Here is a 17,081-nt window from a genome sequence, read left to right on the forward strand (position 1 = left end):
TCAATTCTCCAAATGTCTTCACTGTTTAACCACAAACACGGGGGGGGCTGTGACCATTAATACCGTAGCTCAACACTGCCTTGAGCAGGTCTTTTCTGGACAAAAAAAAATATCCCAAGACGCACACGGCAGCCCACAAACGGCATTTTTATCATTTACTTAAACACCTATTTACTTCCTGCACAGTACACAGTAATGTTTGTTTCTTCAACAAAATAGAAACACTTTCAAATGATACATCATTTATCAGATCTATTCCTGGGCAGAACATCAGGTTTTCATGTGAAACTTCAGTTAATAAGAATGAGCGGAATGTACATACAGACAAATCTAGATGTAAAGCCTAACAGTATGTTGGTGAAAAATTTTGATTATCCTATAAAAATAAGGATTGATAATCCCATCAATGGCTAAAGAAAGTGACAGCTGCACACCTTTTGCAATAAACTGTGAATATTTATAAAGTTTTTCCTATATTGTGTTACTAAAAAGAAATCCACAATCATTTTCAGTAAAGAAATTATCAAGAATGATAAAGCTCACCTCTCGGAGTGTAGGTTTGCCTTTGAAAAATTCGGTGTTTTTGCTGCTTTTTGGCGGGTTAAATCTTAAATTTAGAAAAGCACATCCATTAGCAATAGCCTCTAAAGGTGCTGGCCCTTCGTAGGGAAATCCAAGACCAACGAACAGCTGAAAAATAGAAAACAAGGACTGTTTTAGCTTTCAGTTTTTGTGAAGAACAAAAATTAAGACCTACTTTAAAATAAACAACAATGCATTCTAAATGTACCAGCCCAAAAAAAAAGTAATTTTAAGGAGAACATAAAAGAAATTCAGCAGCTCAATCCTTCCAACCCAAGCAGTAATGGAATGTCCTGTATAACATTTGACAATAATCTTCTGTAATAAGCTGGGGCGGTTTTTCATGGAGCTGAGGCAACAACAGAACCTTTCAGTTACTTTTGGAAAGAAGTAATTTTGTGGTTTGGTTGGTGTTGAAATGAAAGTGCTGGGGCTGTCCTGCAGGTACAGGTGTTAGTGCAGCCTCAGGAACAGCCACGCTACTGTTCTCTCCCTCTCCCGCAGCAGCCAGCCCGCTGGTTTGGCCAATACGAACATGCTCCTGCCAACTGATTAAGGCTTCTAATTAAAACGGTAGATGGCAGCAAACATCAGCTGAAGCCACTGTACCAAGGAGCAAGAGCTTGCACAGGATCAAGAGGGTTCAATGCCTCCAAGGTAAATTGAAGCAGAAAAAAATGCATGACAAAGCTATTCTTACATCAGCTGAGATTACAGATGCTCTAGGAAGGGTTGTGCTTTTCTCCATTGTAAAGAAATTTAATATTTTTTCAGAGTTTTCTGGCTTTTATTTGGATCTTCACCCCTTTCCTGGTCCAACATAATTAACTGCTCTTAATTAAATATAGGATTCTTCATCTTTATTTGAAGGTCTGCGTATAATGGGAGAATTACAAGCTCTGATTTCTCAGCTGCATGACTTAATGCATACATATAACACACACACACACACATATATATATATATAAAAACTACGGCTTTTTTCAACAAAAAAAAGAGCAATCTTCATAACTAATAGGATCATATATTTAGGATGTACAAATTCAAAGAGGTCGAATTATATTATTTGGCATTACATTTTCTGCAGCATGGAAGAGAATCCCAGTAACAAAAGATTCAAAACCAAAGGCCCTATCTAGGAGCTGATCTTAACATGATGCATAAACCTGTAGCCAGTATTATTGAAACCTGTAGCCATTATTATTGTGCACAGGCATTGCAGCATCAATCCTCTCCGACCCAGGGCAACAACAGCATAAATTCTGAGTTGGTTCATTTTAAAAAGCAAGTTAACAGTTCTCGGCATAGTTGAGTACATACAATTTTCACTGCATGGAGCTGAATACTGTTATTTCAGTTTCCAATTTTCAGGTTTAATAAGTCACCTACTTGTGAAAAGTCTCTCAGCTATCTCGCAGATTTAAATCTTACAGAAAACTCTCCAGTGGCTGATAAAAAAGAGACCTGGCAGACTATCTCCACTAAAGCTAGATTATCTAAATTTGGGGTTTATATATAGCATAAGCTACATTACCTTTCAGTCAGAAAAATACACACTAGATTTCACCTCAAAAGAGGTTTAATTTAAAGAAAGGTAATCTCTTGAAAATAATGAATTACAGACATGAAACTATTTCATGCAATCTGCACACATAATGTTAATTTATTTAAACTACTGCTTAGTTCAGGCAGAAAACCAACTGAGAACCAGCAATTAAAACCATCTGAAATATCAATTCTCCTCTGATCCTGTATTTGTCTGTTATGTAAAGAACGCTGGTTTGTTTGCTCTGGTTTTCACTTTTTTAATAAACTGCTGCTGTGCACTGCTCAACAGTTCTGTGTCTGACTGGTTCGTTTATTTAGGAGGAAGCTCCATGGGGCAAGAAACATGGTTTTATGTTTTGACAGCACAGAGCGCACTGTCAACACTTAATCTATAATAAATAGCTTACCACCTGTTTCACATCCATTTTCCAAGCTTACCTCTAAGCAGCACCATACCTTTGAAGAAAGCAAGCGGGATGTGTCTGACAGCAAGAAGGGGGTGTGTGTGTGTGTGCTGCCTGCTGGCCAGAGGTTACAGCCACACTCATGGCTGCCCCCAGCACCCTCTTTCAACCCTCCAAAATCTTCTATCACCCTCCATCACATCATCTTCATCAGATCAGTTGAAATGCCCAAACTGAATCTAGACCCTGCCCTTGAAAATTGCCTTTAATTAACGGTCCTTGGTTAGGGAGCTAATATTTTTCTATGGGATAAAGAGCAAAACTGAGGAATATCTTAATGGCCTCAAGAAAGTCACATTCTATACGATTCAAAAAGCAACTATTAGAAAACATAGGTCACTTCTTTACCTCATTCTCATGATGCTCTAATTTGCCAGTCCTTTGAATTACATGCAGATTGATATTTCCAGAAAGGCTACAACACTCTGTGAAAGTACTTCCCAAAAGTATGTAACAAATGCTGTAATTCACTAATTGAAGAGGAAGGAGGAAATAAAAAAAGGCACCAGTTTTCAGGTACCAGTGAAGCAAGCGTCCATCCTTAGTAGAGTTGAAGCTGTGCGGACGACAAGGGTCTCTTCCACAAAAAGGTAATGATGTAGAACACTATTTTGTGATATAAACATACACTGTTGTCTCCACCATGTAAGGTGCTGACTATGGCTTTTGGGGTTCTCTCTTACCAGACGCTATGTCTGGTAACAGTCCACCATGGAGAGGCATCTTCACCCTATGGCTGAAGATCTATAAGGCAAAGCTCCAAATCTGACAATGTTGGTAACATAACTGTAGGTACACGTGGTTCAAAACTGCGAGCCCTGGTCTTGCTTTGCTAGCTGCAGCAGAATTGCTATGCAGAATAGAATTCCTTTATGCTTTACTGGTTGGTTAGTGCTTGAAAACATTTCAGTTTCTCTATGTGAGCATTTTTCTCACCTTTCAAATATTTTTGAAAGCCATTATTTTTCCTACAGTGCTTTAAGCGGGCACACGCCACAGTAAGCTCTGTGTGCCAACACCCCATATAGCGCAATGATTACCAGGAGGAGTTTACAGTATAGAAGTACATCTAAAGGAGATACCAGCGAATAAATACAGATGTAAAATGATCGTGGTAACAGTAGCATGTGCTTTTTTTAAAAAACATTTCCTCGTTTGCAAGTTCTGCTACCCAGGTGTGTCTGCACGGATCAAAAAAGGGGATTCATATCTACAATCGCACTTGGCCAACTCGTGTAAAGCAGGTGTTGAAAACCTTTGCCCGGAATACTTTGGTTTTTCTAAGAAAGGTTCCTCAGGAGCCTTTGCAGTAAGCTGAACCTCTGGTTTGGAATTTCAGGCTTTGGAGTTGGTCACCCAGCACCAGGGCAGCCAAGACACCATTCTTTTCTGATGATAATGCAAGGCAGTCCTTCCAGGGTGTAGTAGCTCAGTGGAAACTTCTCTGACATGACAAGTGCTTCACAACCACTCCCATGAAAACACAGTGGGTTTGGTTTTATTTTTTGGAAACCACTCACTTTCAGTTGACACAAAGCAATTTATTTGTGGAGTTTATGGCACCAGGTCAGACTCTTATTATAATGAGTACTTGAACAAACAGTCTTTCTATATTATAGCCAAAAGTATAAAATAACGAGTGAATATTTTAGTTCACTGACGGTAGTTCTGAGTAGCTGAATATTTAAGAGGAAAAACTCATATTCCAGAGAATAAGTGCTTTGCTTCCATAAATAGGATTGTTTATGTTTTCCTCTCCCCTTCCTAAGATTACTGCACTTTATCTAATTTATTCTGTATTCCTCCTTACTGAACTTACATATTCTCTGCTGAACTACAGAAAGAGAAGTGTAACAAAGGCTACTGTTAACTATCTTGATATACTTTCCTCATGAATATAAAATACTTTCTAGAAAAGTCAATCCTTTTGTGATTGAAACAACTTTAGAATAGAATCACTAGTTAAATGGCTTTTCAGCTGATTTTGTGAAGCGTGTGGAAGTGAAGAATATATTACTTCATAAAATGCAATATAAAAAAGTTTGTTTTCCTATTTCTGCTGTCCAACATTGCAACAGGATTTTTCCCCAACTATCTCAACAGGGTGTTACTCCTACTTTTATTAATCACCATTCAGAAACCGTAAATTCTACTTAGTAAAAGAATTTGGATTCCCTCAAAAATTCACAGTGATTCAAAGTAAAAACTTGCATCTGAAACTTTGTTGAAAGGAGGAATATTTCTCAAGAATTCAGTGCTGGTTCTTCCAAGAGAATCTGCTCCAACTCCCCCAGCTGCCCACTGGGCAAGAAGCCAGGGAAGCTGGCAGGAAGGCGGCCAGCTCGCCTACCCTGCTTTCCTCTGATGTGATGAATGGCTGTACATCTTCTCATTAGGAACTGTTGACATGTCTCATTTTTGTCGTGCACTACACAGCTGAACGAGCCATCATGAATCTCAAGCAGCCCCCTCCTGCTTGGATAACGCACTTATTCTGAAATACGTTGCTTTATAATACACACCAGAATGAAACGGCAGCTGCATGTTTTTGAGAATAACTGTGTCCTATACCAGCTACTGCAGAGAGACCAAATACTTTTTGGGAATGCAAAGCTGTGATTGTGAGTCATGACTGAGCTGTCATCTATTGGTATTTTGCAAATTTAAGGGCAAAATGAAGTAGTGCAATGCAAGCTGACACTTCTGAGTGCATCGAACTGTGTGATTTGTTTAATTATTATTTAGCTCTTTCTGAAAACTAGATCATTTGTCAGCTGACCTAGCAAAAACTTCCTAACACAGTGTTGAAACCACAAGCAAGGAAAGACAATCCTTGGGTCTCAAAACATAGGTTTAGGAAAAGAAAAATCGGAAAGTTTCTGGAAGCTTAAAGTTTGTTGCTTGGAGACAGTCAAGAGCAGACCTGGATGGTTCAGGCAAGCATTGTACCACAGATGTTACCAGCCCGCAGTCAGGGCTCTGATTATTCACATACTTTCAGCCCACTGATTGTCTAGTGACAAAACCCCATAACTAAATTCATTATGGGGCTCTCGTCATGTTGCCTAGCGATTAAACTGATTATGATTTAAAAGTGCCCTTGAACATCACTGGATGCACGTGCAGACATACACGAGCCTCCTCGGGGCACAAAGGTCCCATTCAAGTCAGCTTGATTTTTGTGGAAAACCTGCCCTGATTTTAGCAATTCAATCCATGATCCATTTGATATAAACACAACTGACCCACCCAGGCAGCAGATGGCCCATAGAGACAGGTGAGTGGGATTTTATGCTAAGTTACATTAAAATATCATCTCTTGAAGGGTTTTAAAATCTGAAACTGTGAATGCACAGGCAACGAGAAGACTTAGAGCAAGCGTGTCTGTTGATCAACACTGAAATGCAACCATATGCTAACGCAGAACAGCGACTTTACCTATGAGATACTAAACATCAGCCAGCAAAAAAACTCCACCCAGAACAACCCAAAAATCCACCTACAACTGGAAAAGTCCAAACGAATTAGATGGTAAATCTCAGTTTCCACTTTCAGTCTCAGGATGATGCTGTTTTACTTTTTCTGTTCAACTAGATATATTCGAACAGGGTTAGACAGGAATAATAGCCAACCTTCATGATGCGGTAAGCCGTATTTAATTTCATTTCTTTCGTTGCACTCCCATTTGCCTGGCAATAATCAGTATTAGGAGAAGCAGATGGACTCTTAACTGCTCATCAGCATGTCAAAGTTTAGTTAGCCTGGCTTCATCATAAATAAATAATTACCTTAAAAGCAAAACAGCTTTTGTCATTTGCAAATCTGTTTAAAAAAGATCAGAAAAGCCATAGGAAAATACTGTTTGCAGACTGAACAATAATAATAAAATATTAGAAAAGACTGTATGAAAACATAATGTGATAAAAACATTGGCTTCCTGATACAGGGTTCAGAAATACATTGATGTGTTTTTCAGTACCATCTACTATGAAATGCAGCAAATTCTCAAAGGACATTCCCCAATCTTAGTAAAAAAATAAATAACCAATGCACAACAATAGTACAGAAAATTAAAATCTGAAATGCTTCTTGGGCTCTGAAAGCAGTACTGCATACATCTGTGCTTTTCACTAAAACACCATTTGTGAAAAATAAGTAACTTACTGATTTCAGGAGAACTTCACAATCACAATATAGTACCTTCCATCTGATATTATCAGTCAAAAACTGAGTGAAACTTCTTGTGTCACAAAGCCCATATAATATCTGCACTGTGCTGAGCTGCATAATATGTATGAATTAACTTGAATTTGTCCAAAATTCAATGTGTCCTCACATTGCATCTTAGAGCACAGCAAATATAACTAATAACAACTATCTACTTAATACTGAAAATCAAGCTTTTTAGTGTAATACATATGACTGATAAAAAATTAGAGGAAGACTTACTCAAACAAAACTATTATTATGAACTCTACTTTGTAAATTATAAGGACTTCAATAATTCCATAGGAAGTCCCTTAGGTTATTTTACTATTTCAATGAATACAACACTTTTTTTTTCCCCACAGAAATAAGTCACTGTTTGGGCTTGGGGTTATTACAATGTCAATATTCTTCCCACGTTAGTACTATGATTAACCCAGTGATTTCATACTCCACACAGGCAAAAGCTGTGTAATCTCAGTATTATCTATGACGAAAATGTTGACTTTTTAATCTGCAACATTATGTCTATCTGTATGCATCAAGTACATAGACACAGTGGTTGCCTTTAAAAAGTCATAATTTGCCAACAGCTGTCACACAGAGATGCCGAATTACCATCATTTTCCCAAATATTTCGAAAAGGAGATCTCTGCAGTCGTGTGGGAAGACTAGGAGGTGCTTGCTTTTTCCTTTCCTTTTCTTAATAGATTTTTCTGTAGAAGTGCACAGCAAGAAACTATCAACTATGGAGAGTAAGTAGCGACGTTCCACACATTTTGCTATTTTTAAACGCACAAACCACTTCTTCCACCAAGTGAAAATTAAACATCCTATTGAAATGCAATCTACTAAAGTGTTTTAGTGTTGTGAAGTGCCACAAAGATTATGGGAACGGCAGAGAAAACTTCACAAAGCATTCTAACGACGGGGACAAAAGTTTTCAATGTATATACTGTTCCTTATCTTGAGTCCCTTGACTATGGGGCCAGAGGCAAAGCACACCACAAAAAGCACGCTCTTTTGCTCGCTCTCTCTGCATGACTGAAGCAGAAGAACGAACTAAATGGCAAACAAAGCACTCGCCTTTCTTCTTTTCTCCCCCAGAGAGCAGGGTCGCTCCAGGTTAAAGTCACTGGTAGGGCAGAGCAAGCTGGTCTGCTGTACAGCTTGCAGATATTACCTGATTTTGACATGTAAAAGGCATGTAAAACAAACCACATTCACAGCTGATCATCTCCTTGAGCTGAATATCACATTCAAGAAAATTAAAAAATACATTTATCCATGCATCTCAAGCTTGAAGTTAAATCTGTTTGTGACTGCAGGTTGTCATCACAATTTTCTAGGAACAGCTGCCAGTCCACAAAACATGGACATGATGAAAAACATATTCCCAGCACACAGAAGACAACCTAAGCTGCTTTACATTTGGATGTTTGTTTTTTCAGTGATTTTAAGTTAGGAGCTCATTTACAGGAGGTGGAATGTGCTCACTTCAGATACTGTTTATCTGTAACTGTTTTTGCCACTACTCCCTCTTGACAAACTTACTTTGGTTTCTCTCAGTAGAAACTGCAAATCTCGCCCACTGAGTATTCCGTGGTTTTTTACATAGCCGGGAATATAAATAGTGCTTGTCCCGTGAACAGTTCCATGGACTTCCATGTAGGTGTGGATGATGTCCAGATAAGCCTTCTTGTCCTATAACAGCAATGAGAAAGTATTTTCAGTGTTTATACATTTCAAGCAATAAAGTTCAATCAGAGCTGGTTTTTATCTCCTGTACCACAAAAGCCAGAAAGAGACATAGGTTCACTCATTCTTATATGATTTCTCTAACGTTTGATCTTTCATTACATTATTAGTCTTGTTTTCTACTAGATTGGAAGAAAACTGCAGGTTTTTTATTCATAGTATAGGTATAAATAAATCAAAACCAAGGTCCTACTCATTTCCAGTTGGACAAAAACCAGGTCACCATCCGGTAGCTGTAAATCCCAGCATGCCTACACAATACTTGGCCTAAAAATACTAAGCAACTCATTTTGAAATTTAAAGTATTTCCTCTGTTTTTGTCGAAGATGCAAAATAATTATTGTTTATAATTTTTGTGAAGAAAAGGGTGAATCTCACCCTTATAAGATGCACTCCTGCGAGCTGAATAACTGAATACATACCTTTAACTAAAAACCTAATATCTGAATGCTAGAGATACCTACAAATATTCCACTTACCTAAAGTTGTAAAGGCATTTTGGAAAAGACCAGAGAAGAGTAATGGCTTTATACTGCTGCATTAAAAAAAATAAAAACAGTACACCATCCTAGTTTGCAAACAAGAATTACTTCAATTTTCAATGCCATATGTTTTTTGAGTTTTAAAGACTACTAGTATTCCAAAAGCAATTAGCTGTAGACTGTATTTACAGCCAGTATGCAGCACAGATCAGAGAGAGTTTCCCTCAATATTTGCACATAGTCTTAGTAACAGCTCTACAATAAGGCAACAAGTCCCTGTACTTCTTGGCAGCAAGAGATTTTTTAAGAATTCTACTTTCAGCCACTATTTTTGTCATGTAAATTCTGTGCTCTGTTCCCCCACAGCCCCGTGTGAAAGCTGGCCAACAATTTTACCGAAGTTCATCTGAAGGGCAAGTAGATTGGTGAACATCCTGGCTTCACTAATCTTGGAGAAGCAATAATGTATCAGGCCTAGGTGAATGAATGCTACCATTTCTTAAAATTTCCTTGCTAAATTACCTGTTTGTATACATTCAAATACAAAGGGTATATAATGTCACATAACAATTGGTTTCTAGCTTTAGCTTGCTCTACAGTGATACAGTTTGTGATGGAGCAGATTGCCCGTCTCGTTATTAAATCACCATGTTCTGGTAACTATGCCACGGCTGCACCAATCAGACAAAGTAAAGGGATCAATATGTAAAAAATTTAGTAATTAGTCTTCAAATCACAACAGTAAAAGCACGAAAAAACAACACACACAAGCTGGGAAAAATCTTTCATCCCCCAAAGGACAACCTTCTTTCTTTCAACCACTTTTAAAGAACAATTGGAACAGAGAGCAGCGTCTTCCCTTTGTTCACTATACATAAAACAACTGTTCTTAATTTTTCCAAAAGTCTTTCTTTCTGAAGGAAATAAACCAAAAAAAGCTCAACCAAAAACTCACAAAGCACAATCCACAAAACAATCACTCCTTTATTCCCTCACACAGTTTGAGTCAAAATCTACTGCTTCCATAATCATCCACAAAGTACCACAAAAATACCGTTAGCACCTTCTCCTGTACACAAATCTCACTAACATTTGTCTCCTTTTGCATTTAAGTTGTCCCGATTTTCCACATTCCTGTAGAAAAGTGTTATTTTGGATCATAGAAGTATATATTGTAATAAAAATAATCAGGGCATGTAATTTGATTCCTAACATTAAAACATTGAGTTAGAAAATTTAATAAGCATAAATATGGCATTTATAAATAGAAAGGCTGCAAATAAAGAAGGAAATGTTGATATTTTGTTTGCAAATCACATTCCTTCAAATGTTAATCCAATTCCTGAGTTTGCTTGCTTGGGTGCAGATGTAAATAATTCTTGTAGCTTAAAACTTTTGACAGTAAACTCCAGATTTTCACTTTCTCCAAATGAATTCACAGAGAAAAGATCATGGGCTGCTGGCTACTGCAAATTTAGACTTTGAGCACGAAAAAAAGAAAACAAAAAATCAAATGATTTCTCCTCAGAATCAAAATGGAAGAGCAATCATGAGTAACAGTCACACAAACCTTTTCTGAAACAATTTTTCAGCAGCTAAAATAAACATGTCATTCACGAAAGTACTTTTTGTTGATCATTGACTGCAGAACTGTTATTACTGTTCATCAATTATTTCCACCTACTTTTAAAAGCATCACGATAAGTCCTTTCTCATCAAAGAAATCAAATGACAACTGGTTGATAAAGTCTTTCCCTAGGACAATGTTGACATGAAGCAACAGTCTGAAGGGCTGGAATTTTAAGTTTAGTGGGTGAAAAACTTTGGTATAAAAGCTACAAAAAAACACGGTAGAAACATGATGTACTAAGAACTAAACTCTGCTTTTAGTCTTCTTGATGTGGTAGATGGCAGTAATTAACAACTCTGTCATCAGTTTGTCAGCCCGAGGTTATCACAATATTTTGCAATTCGAGACCATTCATGTCCTCTCACAGAACACCAGAAATTCAGCACTGAATGAAACGAAGCACCACACACACAGAACTACAGGACAAGTACATTCCAGAAGAGCTAGATTCAGAGTCCTAAACGGGTTTATGGGTTGAATGTTCAAACTGCAGTATGCATGTCAAATATCCCATTTAGCCAGTCTCATTTTCTTACATTGAAAAAGTCAGAAGACAATGGTTTTATAAAGCCTGACAAACATAACTCAGAAAAGTAAGAAATGGGATAGATCTTTGTATATATCCTAAATATATACTGTTAAGTTTGGAAGTCCTGGGCATTTATTTGCCAAAGCAACAACTCCAAGATAAGCCAAAATCCAGTTTATATTCAATATATGACAATTGAGATTGCAACACAAACACTATATTGGAAAATCTCTCTTGTTGAGAAGCATCACACTCTCAAAGACACCCCTGAATAATGAAAATCTTGTCTACTGGGGAACCAGAAGAGATTTCAATGGACAACAATGTTAAGAGAGTTAAACAGATACAGTGGTAAATCCCAAGGAGTAGATGATGTCTCCTGGAGCTCAAGTATGAAACTTTCAAATTGCTAACCACAGGGTACTTAATGCAGAGTATTGAATTGACAAATGGATGTGGAAAGGATTTCTGATTAGCAAATGTGACTTCTACGCCAAACAATTTATATGAAACTTAAGACTTAACTATATGACCATACAAAACCAAGAAAATTACAGTAGTCAATTCTTTCTATAGAAGGAAATCCTCACCAAATTGGTAGTGTTCCCCAAAAAAGCCAATCAGCATGTAGAAATTCTTTAAAAGTTCTTAATTAAACTAAGTCTCTTCAGGATAGAAGGGAATCAGCCTTATGAATGAACAGTCATCGTGCGAAAGAGAACAGAGAAGTGCCAAAGTGTGCAGCGAATACATTCTATTCAGAGTAGCAAACCTGAAGCTAACTTCAAAATACTGCACAAGGAAAATCACAATACTGAACACTTGGCGTTGTAAAGTTTTTGAAAAAGCCTCCTCAGTAATCTAAGGGATGGAGTGACTAGGAAATAGAATGACTGATAAATTCAATTTAAATAAACACTGTGATGCATGTGTTGAAAAACAGTCCTAACTTCACATACGAATAACAGAACTGAGCTTACCAATGTCACCCAAGGATGAAGACTTTGCATCATGATAAAATATTATTATGGCCCATGAAAAAATCAGTCCAATGTTCAGCAGCAGTCAGTCCACCCACCAAACAAGTAAATGATAGGAATTGTTTGGAAAGGAATAAATAATAAGAATATCATTGAACTGTTCTATAAAAACACAGTTTTCTCTCTCCTTGAACACTGTTGCGGTTCTGGTCCCTTCCTTCAAGAAGTAGCCAAGACACTGGCTGCGGTTCTGATCGGAGTAAGAAGGATCCAAGCTACAGAACAGTTTCCATCGTTACATACAGAAATCTGTAACAAATTCATTAACGATTCTTCAGTTTGGAAAACACAACTTGGCAGAATATGAAAGAGGTTTACAAACCATAACTGTCATAAAGATGATGGACAGAGACTGGCTATTTGTAACATCCTGATACAAAGGAAGCCAAACAAAGCCAGTAGGGTGCCTGTTTAAAAACCCAAAAGCTGATGGGTCCTCCCAAAATGCATCCGAGGTTTGAAGGACTCCGGGACAGAGAATGTTGTGGAGGCAAGACAGTTTGCAAAGGTTCATGTTCAGTCAAGTGGTCTGAAGGTAGCTCTCAGCAACATCTCAAGAGTTTGTCTACAGGCAGTTTACCAATAGACAAACAGATTCAGAAAACTGCCTGAGCTGAAAAAAGCTGGAAAGAGAAAGAATACGCAAAGGACGTATTAGATAACCTTGCCATGCTTTTGCTCTTCCCTGAATGCCTCTTTGCTAGGCACCTACCACATATGCCTGCACAAAATATGCACTAGCCTGCACATTATATATATAAAATTTATTTGCATGTATATATAATCTTTGCACAAAGAATGAATAAAACATCTCAGTAAAGACTTGAGTTCTTCAAGATCTGCCAGAAATCCTGCTTATTCAGTTCCCTATCCTCATCTTTATTTCATTCATCATTTCTTGCAGTTCCTCATCCATGATTTTTTTTTTTAATCTCTTTTTTAAACTGAGGTTTTTGAAAGATTTGACAATTCCTTTGTCATGTAATGCACACTAACATCCAACCAGGAATTTCCTGCCCTTTGAATGGAAATTTCCAGAACTAACAATGAGACATACCTGGGCACTGTAAGTGCTGAAGCAGGAAAGTGCAGAGGTATAGAAGAAAACAGGAAGTGAGACCAAAGGAGGAAAAGGTTGTATTGGTTTTGTGATAATCAAATACTAGTAGGTGATTGCACTAATTGGTATTGTAAGACCTCACTAATTTATTGACGAAATTAAATGTTCAGCCAAAGTACGTTGCTAAATATGAAGCACAAAACCAATCAGAAGGAAGGGAAAGGTAACGCTGCCAGCAGTGAGACACTGATCTGTGCACATAACAGAACTATTCCTAGAAACACAATTTTTCCTCTCCAACTTCTCTCCATTTTCATCCTCCCACTCCCTGCAAGAGGGCATATGACAGGGAAATTATGCATGTCACATGGAGCTATAAAGGCTGTTAGTAAGAACGGCCTTGGTTATGTACTTTCCCGTGGAGAAGAAACTGAACGCAACCATTTCCCATCTCCAGTTCTTCAAAACCCGTTATGCCTCCAAGAAAAATCCCCATTTTGTCAAGTGGCATTAGTAACAAACTCACACATTATTTTGCTTTTAAATATATAAATATTTTTAAGGCAACTCCAATACACTATAATAAAATCTACTGATGCAATCATCATGTTACACATTGATGGTTATTATCTGATACAAGCAAAACTCTGACTTCTCTTGCAGCAACTCAAAAAAAAAAAAAGCAAATAGCATTAAATGAATCTTGACTCCTTTCTAGGATTAAGGGGATAAGTATTGGAATAGTATGACAGGAAGTTGCAGGAAAAAGAATAAAGAAAATACATCAAAATTAAGCTAAGACAACATGAAAGGCCTGGAGCATTCCCTTTCAATTGAAGTGTTCTGTAATTAAAACTAATTTCGATAATGGAGAGCATTATGGGTTTTTTTTCATATTTTTTTCCACATTTTATTCATTCCTTCTTTTTCAATTAGGCACAGAGAGGTCCCTCCTTAATACTGCCAGAAACCCCAGACAAAACCCCAAACCTTTGATTACAACAAACACATCCAAAACTTGGCACATGTTGCCCTTGATAGCTTACTTCTAAGGATGACCTTTAGAAAAGAAGCTAAATTCTTTAGAGCCTCCTATTTGTAATCTGCAACCCACTTATGACCAATTTAGTTATGAGAGGGAAGGAAACAAGATGTTTTTCTTACAGTCTCTGCAGCTTACATTCCCCAGCGAGACGGACCCAGCCTTCCCCTCTGTAACACGGGATGAACAACACTGGTCGCAGGCCATGGGCTGACATTTTTTTCTGTATCTAGCAGAGCTGACAGAATTCATCACTTTATTCCACCCCCTCTTACTTGTCACGTTCAAACCAGAGTTTAGCCCCATTGAACGATGCAGGAAGACAGAACAGTGTCTGTAAGCAATCCATAATTCTCTAGCCACAAGAACCTGGTCAGTGTACACAGTTTAAGTGAGCTAGCCTCACCAACTCTGCCTGGCCATGCAGCAGAGCTGGAATATACGGATTTCTAGCTTGGCTCGCTGGTCAGGTGCAAAAGAAGACCCATGTCCATAGCTCTTATACAGAAACCATGATGGCAGTTAGCTATTCAAGTGCCACCTCCATGGAAAAAAGGTCCTGTGCATACCTCAGTTCCATTTCAACCAGCTTGGTTTAAAATTAAACAATTTATTTCCAACTGCTGTTCCCCAAAGGCACTTTAGTCTGGGGACGGGAATGCTCTCTCCTCTGCACTGTGCTGCTTCCCTAATGACTGATGAGACCCAGCAGTAACGTGTATTCTGTGGAGATTACACTTTTTGTTAATTGGCCGTGTTCAACACAAAGAAAAGTAGCAGGATAAATAGATTAGTCTGGTTCTGTACAAGCCATGGTGGCAGATGAAAAGAGCATTGAACAGGGAAAATGAAGGAAACATGAAATAAGCAAATTACACAGACACGAGATTAGTTCAGGCTTTCTGTTGATCACAAGAATTGGATTTTATCACTCCAGATAAGACATCCCACACTGTCACCGACTCAAAGCCTGTTTGCAGTGATTACACTTTATGTACCAGTGCATATGGGCATGACTGCAGTTATAGGCTGCAAGTTACAGTTCTAATGTGCTTGATGTTACAAGCATACGGTAAGAATTTTAATATGGCTGAGTATTAAGTCATATATCTTGGAAGACAAATACAGGCAATACTGATAGAAATGGAGCAGATACTTGAGCAGCAGCCGTTCCAAGAAATGATACTAGGGTCTTGGCTGAGAAGTTGTCTAAACAAGGGTTCCTGATGGTGAAAAGGGGATATGCCTAACAAGGCATATAGGATTTGTTTGATTTGGTGCTGGTACGGCCCACATGCCCTTTGCTAACATTCACATTTCAAGAGGAATGTGAATAATCTTGAAAAGGTTCAGACAAAACAGACTCGTGAGAACACTTAAGGATTAGAAAGCACAAAGATCTCAGTGGTTTGGCATATTCAGGCGTTTCGGGAGAGAACTATGGGTTAACTTTGACTTCAACCTATTTATTCCTACAGGGAAAGAGAACAGAACCATCATCAGTCCAGTAAACAAAGTCTGTAACTGCTACTAAGGCTGGAATTCACCATTTGGAAATCTGTACTAGAAATAATGCAAAGTCTTAAGAGAGAAGGCAATTATTTGAGGATTTTACGAGATGAAATAGTGTGCTTTCTACTGTGTGCTATTTAAAAATCAAGATTGGATCTGCTTTTCCAAAAAGCCATGTTTTTGTCTTAATCAGCCCATGAATATCCTGAGTGTCATACAGAATCTCAGACCAGGCAATCACAAATCTCTCCTCTGGGCATATAAGCTATTAATACGTATTTCTGAATTCATGAAGACTGAATAAACTGAGAAATATATATATATATCTGTTAGTGGAAAAAAACCTGGTGACTAAGTAACTATCTTGTTCCTTAAATCTAACTAGTATTCAACAGGTTGTTCTGCTGATGTGCACTACAAATCAGGTCAGGAAATACAGATGATTATTACATACAAGTGTTCCTGAGAGACTGATAATGAGATCAGGAACTAAAAGTACAAGAGGCTCCGCTAGAAAAGACTCGAATGCAGGGATCCCAGCTCTGCTCCAGCATTCTGCAGACAGAACAGACTGCAGACAGGGGCATGGTAAGTCGTTCTATACCATGAGCCACACAGAATAACTGTCACAGTATTTACTATGATGTAAAGTAAAATTTTCTGTTAAGACAAAAATTACATGACTTAATGCAATAAGCCCAAATATAAATCTGAGAAATCACAATTGAACATGAATGCCTAATATACATATTCTCAGCATAGTAGCGAAGAGGCACTTAGCTTTATGCTACCACTGGCAACATTCTCCCATTTCTCTTAAGCTCTTGTTTTGTATTTGTCTCACAGATGGACCATTTACTCGTAGCTATCGTTTTTCAAAAATTCATTCTGTATAATCGCAGTTATGAGACTAAATGTTGCTTCTGTGGTTCAGCAAACTGTGTAAGACAAGTATTGTTATACCAATGAAAAGAAAAGGAAAAGAAGAGAAAATGTGTGCCACGGGTGCTCTCACACTGCCATGTTGTTTGGTCCTATGTATGGCACTGCAGGTACTGATCAGTTCCTTTTTCAGTTGACAAGAGGCTTAAAATTAGGTCTTATAAGGCAGGAGGGAAGGCATCAGAGTATACGGGCACACAGAGCTAGAGGTAACTTGGAAGAAATCCCGTTATTAGTAAATCATTGCTTTTCTTTGAAAACTGCATGAGAGACACACTCCCAGGTG

General features: G+C 37.9%; 1 protein-coding gene across 4 annotated transcripts in view; it reads right to left on the reverse strand.

Annotated features, from left to right (window-relative positions):
- Positions 1-17,081, reverse strand: part of MGAT5 (alpha-1,6-mannosylglycoprotein 6-beta-N-acetylglucosaminyltransferase) — a 122,596-nt gene that overhangs the window by 17,730 nt on the left and 87,785 nt on the right. For all 4 annotated transcript variants that reach the window (XM_065840549.2, XM_065840551.2, XM_071810780.1 and 1 more), the window contains 2 exons: positions 8,355-8,504; positions 544-690 (listed from right to left, as the gene is read on the reverse strand). In XM_065840549.2, coding sequence (XP_065696621.1) covers positions 544-690; positions 8,355-8,504 — 297 coding nt within the window. The remainder of the gene's footprint in view (positions 1-543; positions 691-8,354; positions 8,505-17,081) is intronic.

Source organism: Patagioenas fasciata, chromosome 7 (assembly GCF_037038585.1).
Source record: "Patagioenas fasciata isolate bPatFas1 chromosome 7, bPatFas1.hap1, whole genome shotgun sequence".
Lineage (NCBI taxonomy): Eukaryota > Metazoa > Chordata > Aves > Columbiformes > Columbidae > Patagioenas > Patagioenas fasciata.